This window comes from Penaeus vannamei, chromosome 12 (assembly GCF_042767895.1).
Source record: "Penaeus vannamei isolate JL-2024 chromosome 12, ASM4276789v1, whole genome shotgun sequence".
In the NCBI taxonomy this organism is placed as follows: domain Eukaryota; kingdom Metazoa; phylum Arthropoda; class Malacostraca; order Decapoda; family Penaeidae; genus Penaeus; species Penaeus vannamei.
Genome location: NC_091560.1, coordinates 4899481 through 4914480, shown reverse-complemented (window position 1 = coordinate 4914480; position 15000 = coordinate 4899481). Strand labels below are relative to the sequence as shown.

Here is a 15000-nt window from a genome sequence, read left to right as displayed (position 1 = left end):
TGTGTGTGTGTGTGTGTGTGCATGTATGCGTGTGCGTGTGTGTTTGTGTGTCCGTGTGTGTTTGTGTGTCCGTGTGTGTGTGTGTGCATGTGTGCGTGTGTGTGCATGTGTGCGTGTGCGTGTGTGTTTGTGTGTCCGTGTGTGTTTGTGTGTCCGTGTGTGTTTGTGTGTCCGTGTGTGTTTGTGTGTCCGTGCGCGCGTGTATGTGTGCATGTGCGTGTGTGTGTGTGTGTGTGTGTGTGTGTGTGTGTGTGTGTGTGTGTGTGTGTGTGTGTGTGTGTGTGTGTGTGTGTGTGTGTGTGTATGTGTGTGTCTGTCTGTGTGTGTGTGTGTGTGTGTGTGTGTGTGTGTGTGTGTGTGTGTGTGTGTGTGTGTGTGTGTGTGTGTGTGTGTGTGTGTGTGTGTGTGTGTATGTGTGTGTATGTGTGTGTGTGTGTGTGTGTGTGTTTGAATGTGTGTGGGTGTGTGTGTTTGCATGTGTGTGTGTGTTTGCATGTGTGTGTGTGTTTGCATGTGTGAGTGTACATGTGCATGTGTGAGTGTACATGTGCATGTGTGAGTGTACATGTGCATGTGTGTGTGCGTGTTTGTGTTTGTATGTGTGTGTAAGTGCATATAGATATATAAAAGATATTTTAACATGTATCTCTAATACACAGGCTGTGATAGAAGAAATACAGAGTCTCAAGCCAGATGTGGTTCGTCAGGCAGATAGATATACAGAAAAGAAATATAGATGTGATGAGAATGTGCTGCCATCGAAAGCCCCAGCAAAGAAGCAGATAACTGTTCCCACTTCCGGAGCTGCAGAAGTTATCTATGCAAATGGTATGGTTTTTCTAAGCAGATATGTCATAGAGAAAAAGGAAAGAAGCCTGCTTTTTGCATGTTTGTATAGGTATCTGAACATATGACATAACCTTGGATATATGTAATTCTCAGTTTCACATGGCTGACTTCACAAATTTATATAACAAATGCAGATTGTGGACTGCTGGTACCTTCTGTGAGCAGTGAATTACGGGCTGAACTCTTATCTACGGCCAACCAGCATGGCCTCACTCACTCACGTCAACTGGAGATCATCGGACGGGCTGCCACAGAGGTCATTCTTTCTTTGAGTGGAGGCAATCATAGGTACGTGCGGCATTTCTAGGATGTTTGTGCAATTGTTTCTGGAAACCTAAAACTGTCCCAGGTAAGATTTGACATACTTAAGTGATGATTTTTTAATGTATTTATTATTTGTTTTTTTATTTTTATAGAAGGGCTTACATACTAATGAAATTGAAGAGGTTTAAATACAGTTGAAAGTTGAAATAAGTTGAAAGGATGCTTGCTTTTGATATTATGGCTGACTTATTAATGTAGGAGTTAACCTTTTCCAATAATTTTTTAAGGAGAATGATAAAGATTATGAAAATTTGTAGTGTAAGAGAAAGGGAAAGAGAGTCATCTGTTACTTACTAATTTGGAAGATGGGAAGTTGAACTGTATATTGTTTTAATAAACTAAATTTGAGCATAAATAGTCTGCTTCTGGCTTCTGCATCCAGTTTATTCACCAATGAATTATTGACATATTTTGACAATTCATATCACTAATATTCCTTAAAACTGTAATGCTTGTTCATTTGACCTTATGGGAAATTTTAGGATTTTAAAAAATTTGCTTTTTGTATTTTTTTGAGGCACCACAGGCCACTCTTTTCTTCTTGGAGGACCACTACTTTGTAAGCTGCACCAGGAACTTATGATTTGTTTTCATAAACACATTCACTAACAGTCTGTGTTATCCCAGGCTAGGACCAGGCAATAGCCATCAGCCACCTGTTGTAGTGTTGCTGTGTGGCTGTCATGTGCAAGGAGCTGCAGGAGTGAATGCAGCCAGGCAGTTGGAGAGTCATGGTGTCAGGACTGTCGTCGTCACACCACAGCTGCCCACTTCACCCCCACCGTCTCTGCTGCTCACCCATGAGTTGCAGCTGTATGCCCTCACTTCAGGCCGCACTGCTTCTGATCCAGGTGGCATTCCGGCCACTGTTGATCTGATTGTGGATGCCAGACTGGACCATAGTGGGAGAGCAGGAGAGGGAGGCTCTGGGCATACCTGGCTCACTTCAACAACAAGGTGGGCCTCAAATTCCCGAGCTCCAATTCTTGCTCTAGACCCACCCAGTGACTTGGCTGCCATCCCATCCACCCAGCCGCCCCTTCTAGCTCGAGTCTTGCTCTGTCCATCCCTTCCCCTTGCTTATAATCCAGCAAGGGGCAAAGTCTACCTTATAAATGTACCCATCCCCCAGCAGACCTTCAATGCTGTGGGAATTAAGTACGTCTCACCATTCGGAGCTAAGCTGGTCATTCCACTGCACCCATATGAGTAAGTGGAAAACTTCTTTACAGGTTATATGATAAACATGTCACTGACTTCCAGACATGTTGATTATTCTAGTAACGGGATATTTTTGAAGGAAGTGATCTCATAGTGGTTATTTTTATTTTTATCACATCAATGAAAAGATGTACAGGTGAGAGCATTTTCGATACTGGTACTGTAATTGTTTGCCAGGGTGTCCATGCTGCTAAAAGCAAAGTCTACTATTACTCATACATTGTACACCCAGTGTAGGAAATGTTTTTTGTCACATTTCAATTTGGAAAGCATTCTCCACTCAAATATTACTATACTTTACTTAGTTCATGACAAATGTTTTATTCAGATACCAATTTGGATCTGCATGATACTCTTACAATATGTAGCATTGATCTTCTGTTATGAAATATGTAATATTGGGTGTTAAGTTGCCCATTTATGTTGAAACTATGAAAAAGATGTATTTTTCTAAGGGAAAGCCAATTTTGAGATAAGTTTTATACAGAAACTATATATATTTGCATTGCTTTTCTAATCAAAAGTATATCCTAAAAATATTTATTATGTAATCATATCTCCCTAATGGAAACATTAGGATGTGTTATGCCCCAGTGAGTGCTATCTGTTTTGGGTAGGCATGCAAATGCGGTATGTGATTTACTAGTACAGATACTATTATGAGCATGTTTTAACATTGCAGGAAGTGTGATACCAGCAATGTTAACAGTGAACTATTTATAAAGAAAAGTAAAGGTTTAAAATGAAATAGTACTGTTCATTCAGATAGATAATTCCAATTCTGCAAGTAAGTTTCACAGAAAATAGTCAGTGAGGATTTTTTCTCGTTTTTATGATTTATACAAATAATCTGTGATAAAGATGTATACAGGATTTTTTTTTCCATTTGAGACATCTGAAATATTGCAAGTTTCCGGAGTCACTTATTATGAAGAAGAGATTACTAACAAAATTTAAGTTTTAGCATTAATCAATACCTGTTATCCAGAGATTCTTGTATATAAGATAGTGAGCATGATAAAAATGTGTATAATAATAATAAAAAACATTCTCTTACCTCAATAGAAAAGATAATAAAGCTGAGTGTATAATTTATAGGTACCTAAGCATATATATATATACTACACAGAACCATGTAAGTAGGAGATAAAGGATAGTAATATATCATAGAAAAGTCATTTAATATTATTTTGAAAACCTCATACATTTAAAGATTTGTTTACAGTATGGAAATGCCAGAGTAGAAATATTGTATATTTTCCTTTATCACTTTTATTTTCTAAAGAAAGAAAACATTGATTAATACATTGAAAGATATAAAAGTAAATATACAGTTGCTATGTTAGATAAAAGAACCTTATTTTAGTATTTCACAATGGAGTTGCTATTCATTCAAAAATACTGGAATAAAGTATGTCACCTTATATATGTATATGTAATTTGGAAAAAAAAAATATGTAACTTATATTTTTCCAATTATATTGTAACACAAGTGTTCTGTTATAAGGAGAAAAGGAAAAGAAAAGCTTGGTGGGGATAGTTTTACCTTTGTTTTATTTCAGCACTGGACCCATCTTTTTATCATTATAGTCATGATATAAGTTTGCCATTTATTATTAAGGAGTACTTACTATCCTATCCACTGTTCTTGGTCACATGATCAATACTTTACTTGAGAATTTTGTGAAGTGTGAAGTTGTTATTCTGATTTTTAAAATATGCATAGTATCTTCACATTGAGCTTACAGTTAAAGTGTCCTTTTAGTTTAAAATAAAGTTATTTTTCCATCTACGCCTTTGTTTACATTACCTGAACCTTGAGTTATTTGGATGGGTTTCTACTTTGTTGGAACGATGCAGGAGATTCTGCTGCAAAAGCATGTGCTTTTTTGAGCCACAAAGAATAACTGGTAAGAAAATAATACAAATAATTGCTTGAACTTTAATAGATCATAATAATAATAATAATTGTAAAATTAAGGAAAGTTGATACTGGCTATGACAATTATAAGATACTTATGATAAAGATAACTGTTAAGCTAATTACAATGATGCTCTTCAGTAAGATCAATGATGAATATCACAATGATTTTTATAGAAAAAGTAAAAAGTAATGTTTACCAATAAAAAAAAAATTACATAAATCATACATCAATTCTTATAATGAAATCATATTTGACATGTAACACATTTTATCCTAATCATCAAGTCATTTTTACCCTTTTTGTCATAATGCTTTACCATAGTGTTATATGACCTTTGATTTATTTGTTTTAACCATTAACCCTTATAATGAAATGAAGAGTAACATGAATGAATTGATAAGGGTTATAAATGTTGTATCTTTTAGTGCATTTCTGCTTCCAAACTAAAAAATGATAAAGCCAGGATAAAGGTAATACAGTATGTGATATTAAGGAATGTCAGAATATGCAATGGAAACTAATTACTTTTTTGTGATTAGAGACGAGTAGGAAACATATACATAAACAGACCAAATGATTGTTCACTTATTCACTAGTCTATTCACTTAATTTCTCCCAAATTTGTTATCTAAAAGTGTTTAAGCATCTTAAATTGTTGGTTAAATAAACACAAAAAAATCTTGGTAGATTTCTTATATTTTCACATATCTATATAAAATATAAAATATGATGGACTGGTCATATGAAAATGAAAAACCTGTTATGAATGAATGCATATTATCCTTGCTTCACTTCACTTTAACTTCATATTCCTCCGGAGGTTCTTCATCACTGTCAAACTCTGCATCATCATCTCTGACCCAATTCCCCAATAAATCCTTCTTCCACCCTGACGCTCTCAAATTCTGGTAATATTTGGTTCTCTGGTCGATTTCCTTTGGCTCGAGCACTTTTGAAGAAGTCTCAGGTTTGTCACTTTGAATATTTTTTGGAGTCTCTAGTTTAGGTGCGTAAGTGGAATCACTATTACAGGGAGTAACTGTTAACTTTCTCTTGGCTTCCACAACATCAGTGAAATCTCTTTTTCTTTGTGACTGACGAATGTATTTGTTGACTTGTGTTTTGGGATTTGCCGGTTCTCTTGGATTATCCATCTTTTCTGTACTGTTTTTTTCTAAAAGGGAAGCGTGATTAAGTTTTATTAAATGGTATATTCTTGTTATTAACTAGAAATAAAAGTGATTTTATATTTATATATACCATAGGTAAAATATGTCTCATAACAAATGTTACATTTAATTATAAAAGAAAGAAGAAAAATTTACCTTGTCTGTCAAACTCAAGAACTACTTTTCGACTGTATGGTTTATATTTTGTCTTACTTTTCCCATCATATGTTGAAGATGTCTTTAACAGGCCTCTGAAATGAAGGAACTTTACATCTTTACATATACATATATATTTTTGCATTCTAAAGAATATAAAATGAATATATCATATAAATGAAATCACAAAAATTAAATGTAAAAGTCAAAACTTTACCGAGCAGTTGCTTGGCCAAGAACTCTATCAGGATGTAACGTGTCTCCACTATCTGTTGTCCCATTTAACAAAAAAGTCTCCTGTTTGCGCTTCAAAATAAGCCTTTCTGTCTCTTCCTTCCTCTCCATGAACTTAGCAAGATCTGAAAGGAATTAGAAACAACTTTAAAAACACTGTGGAAGCATTATAGATCGTATGTTGAAGAATACATTAGAATATTATCATGTTATTTTGGCGTAGTGATATTATCCTAAGTATCACTATAACTTAACAAAAGTGGATTTCATCTTATTCAAATATTCAATTTCAGAAGGAAATTAAAAAACAATTTTTACACTCTGAAAGGGACTCATATTTCCTGATTGGCTCAAAAAGATATCATTAAAAATAAATGTAAGAATCAGTTTTACTAATAGCTGATTTTTTAACTGATATACACTGAGATTTGGTTTGGTTACTTGTCTCTGATTTCCAATTTTAGCCTTCAAAGGTAAAATGCAGGTTTTCCTTTACATGTATCAAAGCTTTTTTATCATTTTATATCCCTATTTATAAACATGTCTTTGGTCCTATAAATTAAGTCCAGGCTATAAGGTCTTATAAGCAAACTTGTATAGAAGGTACTATCTTATGAAAATATAACTGGAGGGGAAATAATTTTTTTTTCTCTTTTCTGATACAACTTACAGAATCTATGTTTTTTTCCAACACGATGCTGAGATAAAATTGCCAAAGTATCAACTACTGGTCTGTCATGGCACACTAAGCATGTATATCTGAAAAAAGGTCAAAATGAGCATAAGGTGAAGTTAAAATATCTATGATATTGAATGCTGATATAATTATGCATTTTCATAGGATGATTCTTTTACTGTGAGTATATTTACTTTATATAAATTAGTCAAAAAGCAAACAGATTAGACTTTAAGTGAAAAACTTTTAATGAAAAATATTTAGTTTACCAAAAGTATTATGTGCAATATTTAATCTCCTGTAAAGTAATGAACTGACCTTCCATTGCTTAAGAGTTTTGCTTCATCTTCCGGGATATGCTCTGCCAAAAGTTCTGTCACCCGTCGATCCTAAATTGTAAAAAAATCTATATTTACTGAAAATGATCAAAGTTCATTACCTCATATAATTATGAGTATGAATAGAAGTAGAGATAATGGGCAGCATTACTGGAATTATTAATGGTAACACTGGTAATAACAACAAAAAGTGAGTAAAATAATATCAAGTACTTATAACTAGCAGTTTTAACTAGTAGTAGTTACTAATTGTACAAAATTGGTGAAATGTAATATACATGTTCTTGGTTCAGTAATAAATGGTGATGTAGGCATGACTCTAGAGAGAAAAGTGGCAATTATATAAAAACTATTTGTAGTATAGCAATAACAAAATTATTATCATTATCAAGAATACAAATAAGATTAAAAATAAGAATAAGAACAAAAAAAAGAAGAGAAAGAAAAGAAAGAGAAAGAAAGAAAAGAAAGAGAAAGAGAAAGAGAAAGAGAAAGAAAAGAAAGAGAAAGAAAGAAAAGAAAAAGAAAGAAGAGAAAAGAATAGTAAAGCAAAAGAAGAATAATGAATAAAGAATAAGAATATGAATGACAGTAATATTTTATTTTGAATAACAACATATAATCTTTGATCATAATTTCACACAAAGCAGTACTGGCAAGAACAATAATGGCGATGTTAAAAATTTAAAAGACTTCTAAAGCATCTTTAAAATTGGGTTTTTCCTTCTGCTTGTATTAGCGAGGAAAATATTTTTTTATTTACCTCTTTTAACCTAATTGTCTCCACTCTAAATTGTTGTAAAATTGATCTATGGCTGAAAGATTGTAACGGATGTCTTACAGAATAAATAGTCAACTGCGTATGTGCTCCAGCAAAAGCCAAAAAACTTCTCAACCTTTACACAGACAAACAAAAAAAGTCTAGGACTGGTTTCTTATATGATAATAATAAATTACCAGGATGATCTACAAGCTCTGTCTTGAGAACACCCGCTGTCTATGAAACATTTACCTAACGTAAACAAATCTATTAGGTTTACTTGCTCAACAAGTTCACATACATTTAGCTGATTTAGTAACGATGCTGGGCTGATTTCTGGCTTAAAAGACATTTTGCGTACGACTATAGCTTCCTATTACTCTCTCTTCTTATATGATATCGCGAAATATATTCTCCGAGTGTGATTTTTTAGTAAACAGCCAACAATAATCTAAAAATATGTGATCGGTTTGTTGACGTTTTTGCAAGAGTTTGCTATCGTTCTTTTAAATAGTTATCTTATGTATTTTCCACTATGTTTATCGCGATTGCATTGATAAAGAAGACATATATTAAATAATAGATATATCTATATATAATATGACAGGTAAGAGTATCTCATATTGGCATGTAGCTCCAAAATAATATTACAAATAAAAAAATTATTGTCTAAGGGAACATCTGTATTGGATCGTAAATATAAAATAGGATAACCACATAAAAATTATGTTCATTAATAGAAAAGCAATATCGGGTGAAATAATTGGATAATAGTTATAAGCATTATAATACTAACATTGCACTTATATGGCTACTCTATCGCCTGTAAATAATTGCATTTACGCTCCCTCGTTGTATTGAGTACGAGTTTGCAAACAATTGTAAAAGTTCTTAGTTTTTCCTCATTTATTCACCTCAAGTCTGACTCTCTGACACACCATGTCTTCGCGACAAGAAGAAGAAGTCGAAGAGAAGCCAAAGATATCTTTTAAGAAGGTAAAAGGCAAGAGTTTTAGGCGGAGAAGAGAATCGGATGATGAGGAGGAACCCAGTCCAGGCGAGGAGGAATCTTTATTGTGAGAATTAAGTATTCTGTTTTGCATTTTGTGACTGTTAGCCTAGTCAGGAAACAATTAGAGTGAAAGAGTTGACAGTTGTCCTGAATTGAACCGCATCAAGGGACCGCAGTGGCCTCTGTGCTTCGTCAAAGGCCAACAAACCTTCACAATCTATTTACATTCTTCTGTTTCCTCTTGTATTGAAAAATTGTTAGGAAAGTCTGCAAGCTATAGCGAGTTTCAATCTGGTGTATTGATAAACCAGTACTGTTTATTTTTCTTTACTTGTTTGCAGTCCTATTCAGGGCAATTGAGAAATACTATAAATACTAAATATATGTTGTTATATTTGGTAAAATTAGTCAGACAGATTTTAAAGATAGATTTAAAATAATTCCAGGAATTTAATTCAGGGTGTTATAAAATTCTTAAACTGTGTAACCAATAGGTCTGGTAATGAATATATGATATGAAGTAATATGTTTTATAATGCCCCACAGAGCAAAATTGGAAGAGAGTAAAGAGATGAGAAAATTTAGACGTCGGCAAGGAGGTATCAGTGCAGAAGGACTTTTGGTTGGGGAAAAGGTCGAAAAGAAGGAAGGTCCAGATGTAAGTTCATTTTAAAAAGTTATGTGTATACTGTGTACACTCATTTTGGTCTATTATTTGTAGATTTGACTTTTTTTTTATTTCTTATAATAGTCTTTATGATGGAATTTATTTGTTGAACAGGATGACCCGTTCAAAACTAAGACGGGCGGAATGCTGGACCTGAACCAAGTGAAAAATGCCAAGAAGACGTCTGATGATGCTTATGATACGGGCATTGGAACGTCCTTCTCAGCAGAAACTAACAGACGTGATGAAGATGCAGAAATGTATTTATGTTTTTTTTTTATATTGGTATAATATAATAAGATACAATGTTGGTCAGTTTAGGACATTACCTCATATTCAAGTTTGTTTGTCGGCGCTTGCATACCAAGCCCAGCCAAACCTTTTGACATGAATGGTATTCTAGGTCATGTTTGCCTGGCAGTTATGCTAGTAGTACTGATTTAGCTTCTACTGATCAAACCTGCCCTCTGACCCTTGAGATATATCATAGAATCCAAACAAAGGTTATTGGTCATATAACTCCAAAATAGGTAGAGCACCTGGTGGCAGCACTAGATAATGTAGGGTCACTGATTTTGACGTTACTAATCATGTTGGCAAACTGTTTGAGTCTGGAGACCCAAAGTGGCAAAGCCCTGATATAAAACTTGGAGTCTATACTGCCTTGGAGCCTCATCTTGACACCTGTTGCACTGGATCATGAGATGTAATTAGCTGTATTACATATACAGCAGTGACATATTAGGACTAGTGTAGGACTTGTTACACAGTCTAGGACTACCCACTCAGGCCATACAGACATGTTATTCAACTCTCTGAGAATGATACATACGTGAGTGGAGAAAGCCTTTGGAAATTTGTAATTTGGGCAAGTCATTTAATTGGGTCATGAGAAATTGAAGGTCCTATAAACCCCTTTCTTGGTGGCTTGCTAAGAGCATGTGGCAGTGTTCTCCTATTGGTGGTAGCAGCTTTTGCTTTGGTTGGTACTAGGTCATTTCATTTCATCTCAAATTGTTTAAGACAAACTGAAGTCAAATTACTGGATGCATATCAATTTGTTTTGATATGTAGTATGGGAACCACTGGTTTTGAATTTGAATATAGCATTTAAATGCTTGTAGCTGCCAGTAGAGTTTTCAGTATGATGGTTGCAGGTAATCATTGTGTCTTATCATGTGATTGCACCTTCAGGTTTTTCCTATGGCAAGCCTGTTTGAATCAAGAATTTGCTCATAACAAACCAACTGCTTACATCATGTCACAGGCTCTGATTGGGCTTTGTAGGCTGATGCCCAAGAATATGACTGATAGTTGTAATGAGGTTGCTTGGCCTGTGATAGTATCCAGTGAAGTATTTACGTTAATTAATCAGCTTCCATAAATTTTCTTCCAATAATTGAACTCGTCTCACAGGCAAAAATACATCGAGGAGAATCTTGCAAAGCGTAAGGGACTTACATCTGTCGAAAAACAGGATGATACCCCAAGACACCTGACCCTTGAGGAAGCAGCTCTGCATGCTGTCCCAGATATCTTGAGGGTTTCGACAACAAAGAAGAGTGAGGAGATGTTGAGTAACCAGGCAGGTTTCTTTTAATGTTTGTCTTTATGTTAGCATACTTATATTTTTTAATTTTAATTTTAAACCTGGCTGCATGCCTGCCTGCTTTTCTATCTGTCTGTCTCTCTCCCTCCCTCTCCCTCTCCCCCCCCCCTCCTCTTATCTCTCTCCCTCTCCCCTCCTCTCTGTCTCTCACTCTTTCTCTCTATATATAAAATGCATGTATGTGTAATTTTTCTTTAGAGTAACTTCATGAACCCTTTATTGAAAATATTTAAATGCTCTTGGTACACAGTTTGTCTTATATTGTATGCACCTATTAGTTCTTTCATTTTAGTAACTGGTAGCCCTTTTCACTAGTGTTAGACCACATTTTATAGTCATTTACTAAATTTCAAAATAAGTTTTTGCTTTGAAGTCATTGGTATAACCAGGTGTATGGACATGGAAGGTTTCAAGAGATAATGATAATGATATAATGAGTCTGTTACATGCCATTAATTTTGAAGGGAAAGAACTGATTTGAAGTGTGGGGTGGTATCTGCATTTCATAGGAGTCATGTAACCTTTTAAGACCTTAAAGTATTCCATTAAAGAAAAAAACGAAAAAGCAAATGTTGTACATTCAATAAATTTAGTACTCCCAATCATCTTAATGCAAAATCATTTGGACAGGACACACTTTAAAGAAAAGGCATGTCAAGGGGTTAGTAACAAATTCCTTCAGTTAGTTTTTTTATTTTCATAGGTTATAAAACAAATTGTCACATATTCACTATTATCATTTTTCTCAAGATGTTGAGTGGTATTCCCGAGGTGGATTTGGGGCTTGAAGCAAAGATCCGGAACATTGAGGCGACAGAGGAAGCCAAACAGAAACTGCTTCGTGAAAGGATGATGAAGAAAGAACGACCCTCAGAATTTGTTCCCAAGAACATGGCCGTCAACTTTGTACAACACAACAGATGTAAGTTGGTGATCCTAGGAGGAATTTATGTACAGGTTTTAGATTAGGATTTTAAAAGATCCTCTGTGCATTACCTTGTTACTAGCCATAGGTAGCAAGGCAGTGTGTTCATTTTGTCTTTTGCCCTTTGACTTTATTGGAGGAAAATATTTGAGGAATATATAAGACACTCATTAGGTTATATAATTGTATTTGACAAGGAAAGGTCAGGATGTATTATTGTAATGAAGATATAAGTATTTGATAGGTTTCAGTTTGCTAGAAGGGGAATGAGACACTTCCATTTTTTTTTTCTTTATTGCATAAGCTCACTAAATGGAATAGTCTCATACCTATCAGTAGTTTCAGAGGAAAAACAAAAGTATGAAAGCTTATCCAGTTATGCTGTTGTGCAAACTCCATTACATTACTAATGACTTTGGCAAAAAAGAAAAAGAAAGACAGAAGGAAAACAATATTAAAAAATCATTCTATTAACAACTGTTATTAAGCAAAACATCTACTTTTAGAAACTCATTGCTTAGTGTTATAGAGTACATAGCAAATTAAAAGACTGTATAATTAAACTGAAGACTAGCTAAGTAAAAATCAAGACTGCCATGAGTTTAATTCCCAGCTGGCAGGAATTAAAGCAGGTAAAACAGTTCATTTATTGCAAATTACTTTTCCCTGGAAAGCTTTCAGATATAATTTTCTTTCCAGTTAATCTTGAGGAGGCTGGGCCAGCAAAGAAAAAGGAGAAGAAGGTGCAGGAAATTGTGGAACCTGTAGTGGGAGGTGGTGTCAAGATATCGACCATAGCCCCTAAAAGACCTCCAGGAGAGAAGGCCACGGATGACTTCCATTATGAAAAATTCAAGAAGCAGTTCAGACGGCATTAGCCCACATTTATTTTAATATTTGTTTTATTTTTATTATTATTGTTATTTTTAAAATATAAAACAGGGATTTGTTACATACATTACCCAGGTTGATTTGTAATTTGGAAATAAAACGTATATTATCTGAATTGTTGTTTAATCTCGTAACTAAAATAGAAGATACAATGCACTGGTGTTTTCTCTTACACATTAAAGTAATATACCACAATAGTATATGAAAATAATTTAATAGCATACAGTATAGGTAAAATAAATATCTGAAGCTTCTTGAGGCAATTAATAAATGTTAAAGATGCTACAATATTACAAAAAACAAAAAAAAACCTTGCAAGGTGGACAAATATCCATTGTCAAACCTGAGCCAAATTGGAAAAAAAGTTCCACTAACAATGATATATGTTTTTTAAAAGAAACAATGATGTGCAGTAGTAAAAAGGATGGGAATCCCTCTGTATCTCCATTTCTGATGGCTATGCAATAACAGGTAGACAATGAGCAATCTTTAAAGCATCACTTCCCTTGGTAAAATGCAACTGCATGCCTGAACATAATGATTCCGTATATATGGAAATTTATATATAGGAAATAGTTACTTATTTTTCACAACTAATGCCGAATTTAAAAGCTTAGCTTCGACTACGTTCTGAGATAAATTGGTTAGTTCTGCATGGGGGAACGTGGTCATCAGAGCGAAGTCCACAGCTTGGAAGGCTGGACGGGCTGTCACAATAAAGTGCCGAATGTCACCGACGGTGTGTGAGTGATTCAGTTTAATCACAAAGCGGGAACCGTCTGGGAGACGAACCTGAAATACGAGAGATCCTTTGAATCCACTTCCTTTATAAAACCTCTTTCATATCTGTGTACCTGCACATGTTTACTTACAACCCACCGCACCCCCACCCCCACTCACTCACTCTCTCACACACAATTTCTTTTATATATTCTTGTGTAAGTAAATATATGTGTAATTGGTACACATATAATGTTTTAAAAAATCTCCCTTAAAAGTCTTTTAAAATTTGCAACTTTACTGCTTTGTTATCTCTAAAAGAAGAACACAGAAGTAAAAACCTATCACTTTCATCTTCCTGAACAAATAATTCCTCCAAGGTGATATTCTGACTTCAGTTGGAAAAATCTCTACATTTGATCCAGTATTAGGTGCACTGACAGGATCAGGTGAAAAAAAGATCAGGCTTTTTTCTCCTTTTACCTGAATATTAGTGGTGGGTTGTCCATTATCAACTTTAAGGTCATCTTGTGCCTTCTTCTCTGCCGATTTGGGGTCTGATGGCCCACTTATGACGGTGCTTCCGCTTGCTCCTCCTACAGCTCCAGCTGGATGTGCCTGCTGTCCTACCACTGATGGGGCAGGACTGTTTAAAGAAATTCAAAATAATTACAAACTACAATTCAACATTTAATTCAAACTGTTGACATGCATAACAGTTATTTTTACCCATTGACATACATGCTATGTCTACCGTGATTTTAATTTATTAATTTTGATTACACAAAGAGGGCTCCACAAATGCTTAGTTAAGAAGCCAATTTCTTGTCCTACCAATATCAACTGTTCCCCTTTCCTTGACTGATTGAGTGATTAGTTTATTTAATTAGTTAGTTATCATTATTATTATTAGTAGTAGTGTTACACCTTGTGTGGCAGGTTCTGGTGCTGAGAGGTGTTTTAGCCCCTTGGATCCACCTGACATTGCGGTCATGTCAAGGAAAAACTTTGGCAGCTGCCCGGGTGATGTGAACATGCTATCAGCCAGGCAAATGGACCGCATCCTGGGTGACGTGAACAAAGCATCAAGAGCGAAGGCCAGGGTGACGGAAAAGACTTGCCACCAGTGCACAAACCTCTTAGTGTGTGATTTGACTCATTTGGTGCTTAGAAGGGGGCTTTAGTATTATTCCCATCGATAAATGAATGTGGAATATAATGTGCATAAGCAGTGACTGGAAGAGCACCGGCTCCATGGAGGACGCCATTTCCATGCTACGCATTGTATTCCTGGCCACTGTGACTGGCGGCGCAAGTTGTATTATGAAAAATTAAAAATTACAAAAAATGAGATATATGACACAAATAACTAAATGTTCCATATATTTTTATTTCTAGCACTGAGCTATTTACTACACACACAGATGATATGGTGTCTGTGCAAGAAAAATAAGTAATTGCAATCTGGATAAAGCAAATCAAGACAAATATGGACATTGGAAAATGGCAATAAAGCTAAAAAAG

At 34.8% G+C, this 15000-nt stretch overlaps 4 protein-coding genes across 4 annotated transcripts in view; 2 read left to right on the top strand and 2 right to left on the bottom strand.

The window, feature by feature from the left end:
* Positions 1-4186, top strand: part of LOC113802268 (enhancer of mRNA-decapping protein 3) — an 8627-nt gene extending 4441 nt beyond the window's left edge. The window contains exons 5-7 of the mRNA XM_027352811.2: positions 660-828; positions 984-1137; positions 1801-4186. Coding sequence (XP_027208612.1) covers positions 660-828; positions 984-1137; positions 1801-2386 — 909 coding nt within the window. The 3' untranslated portion in view covers positions 2387-4186. The remainder of the gene's footprint in view (positions 1-659; positions 829-983; positions 1138-1800) is intronic.
* An 811-nt stretch (positions 4187-4997) lies between these two features.
* On the bottom strand, positions 4998-8142 carry LOC113802269 (sodium channel modifier 1). The gene is made up of 6 exons (XM_027352812.2): positions 7954-8142; positions 6873-6943; positions 6549-6637; positions 5862-6003; positions 5645-5739; positions 4998-5493 (listed from the first exon to the last, which is right to left on the bottom strand). The coding sequence occupies exons 1-6, from the start codon at positions 8002-8004 to the stop codon at positions 5108-5110; spliced, it is 834 nt and encodes a 277-aa protein (XP_027208613.2). The 5' UTR covers positions 8005-8142; the 3' UTR covers positions 4998-5107.
* Positions 8143-8335: 193 nt separating this feature from the next.
* On the top strand, positions 8336-12871 carry LOC113813044 (splicing factor C9orf78 homolog). Its single transcript, XM_027364976.2, has 6 exons — positions 8336-8728; positions 9211-9322; positions 9446-9591; positions 10748-10916; positions 11691-11862; positions 12565-12871. The coding sequence occupies exons 1-6, from the start codon at positions 8592-8594 to the stop codon at positions 12741-12743; spliced, it is 915 nt and encodes a 304-aa protein (XP_027220777.2). The 5' UTR covers positions 8336-8591; the 3' UTR covers positions 12744-12871.
* The window catches only part of p47 (NSFL1 cofactor p47), a 10414-nt gene continuing 8276 nt past the window's right edge, over positions 12863-15000 (bottom strand). Inside the window, exons 7-8 of the mRNA XM_027364975.2 lie at positions 13960-14122; positions 12863-13548 (exon numbers count right to left, since the gene is read on the bottom strand). Coding sequence (XP_027220776.1) covers positions 13333-13548; positions 13960-14122 — 379 coding nt within the window. The 3' untranslated portion in view covers positions 12863-13332. The remainder of the gene's footprint in view (positions 13549-13959; positions 14123-15000) is intronic.

Excerpts from the sequence above, each read along its gene's own strand:
- LOC113802269 (XM_027352812.2), bottom strand. The coding sequence starts at position 8,004 with ATGTCTTTTAAGCCAGAAATCAGCCCAGCATCGTTACTAAATCAGCTA. Across the intron at positions 6,944-7,953 it reads CGTTACTAAATCAGCTAAAT|GATCGACGGGTGACAGAACT; the intron begins GTATGTGAACTT and ends TTTACAATTTAG. Across the intron at positions 6,638-6,872 it reads AAACTCTTAAGCAATGGAAG|ATATACATGCTTAGTGTGCC; the intron begins GTCAGTTCATTA and ends ACCTTTTTTCAG.
- LOC113813044 (XM_027364976.2), top strand. The coding sequence starts at position 8,592 with ATGTCTTCGCGACAAGAAGAAGAAGTCGAAGAGAAGCCAAAGATATCT. Across the intron at positions 9,323-9,445 it reads AAAAGAAGGAAGGTCCAGAT|GATGACCCGTTCAAAACTAA; the intron begins GTAAGTTCATTT and ends TTTGTTGAACAG. Across the intron at positions 9,592-10,747 it reads CGTGATGAAGATGCAGAAAT|GCAAAAATACATCGAGGAGA; the intron begins GTATTTATGTTT and ends CTCGTCTCACAG.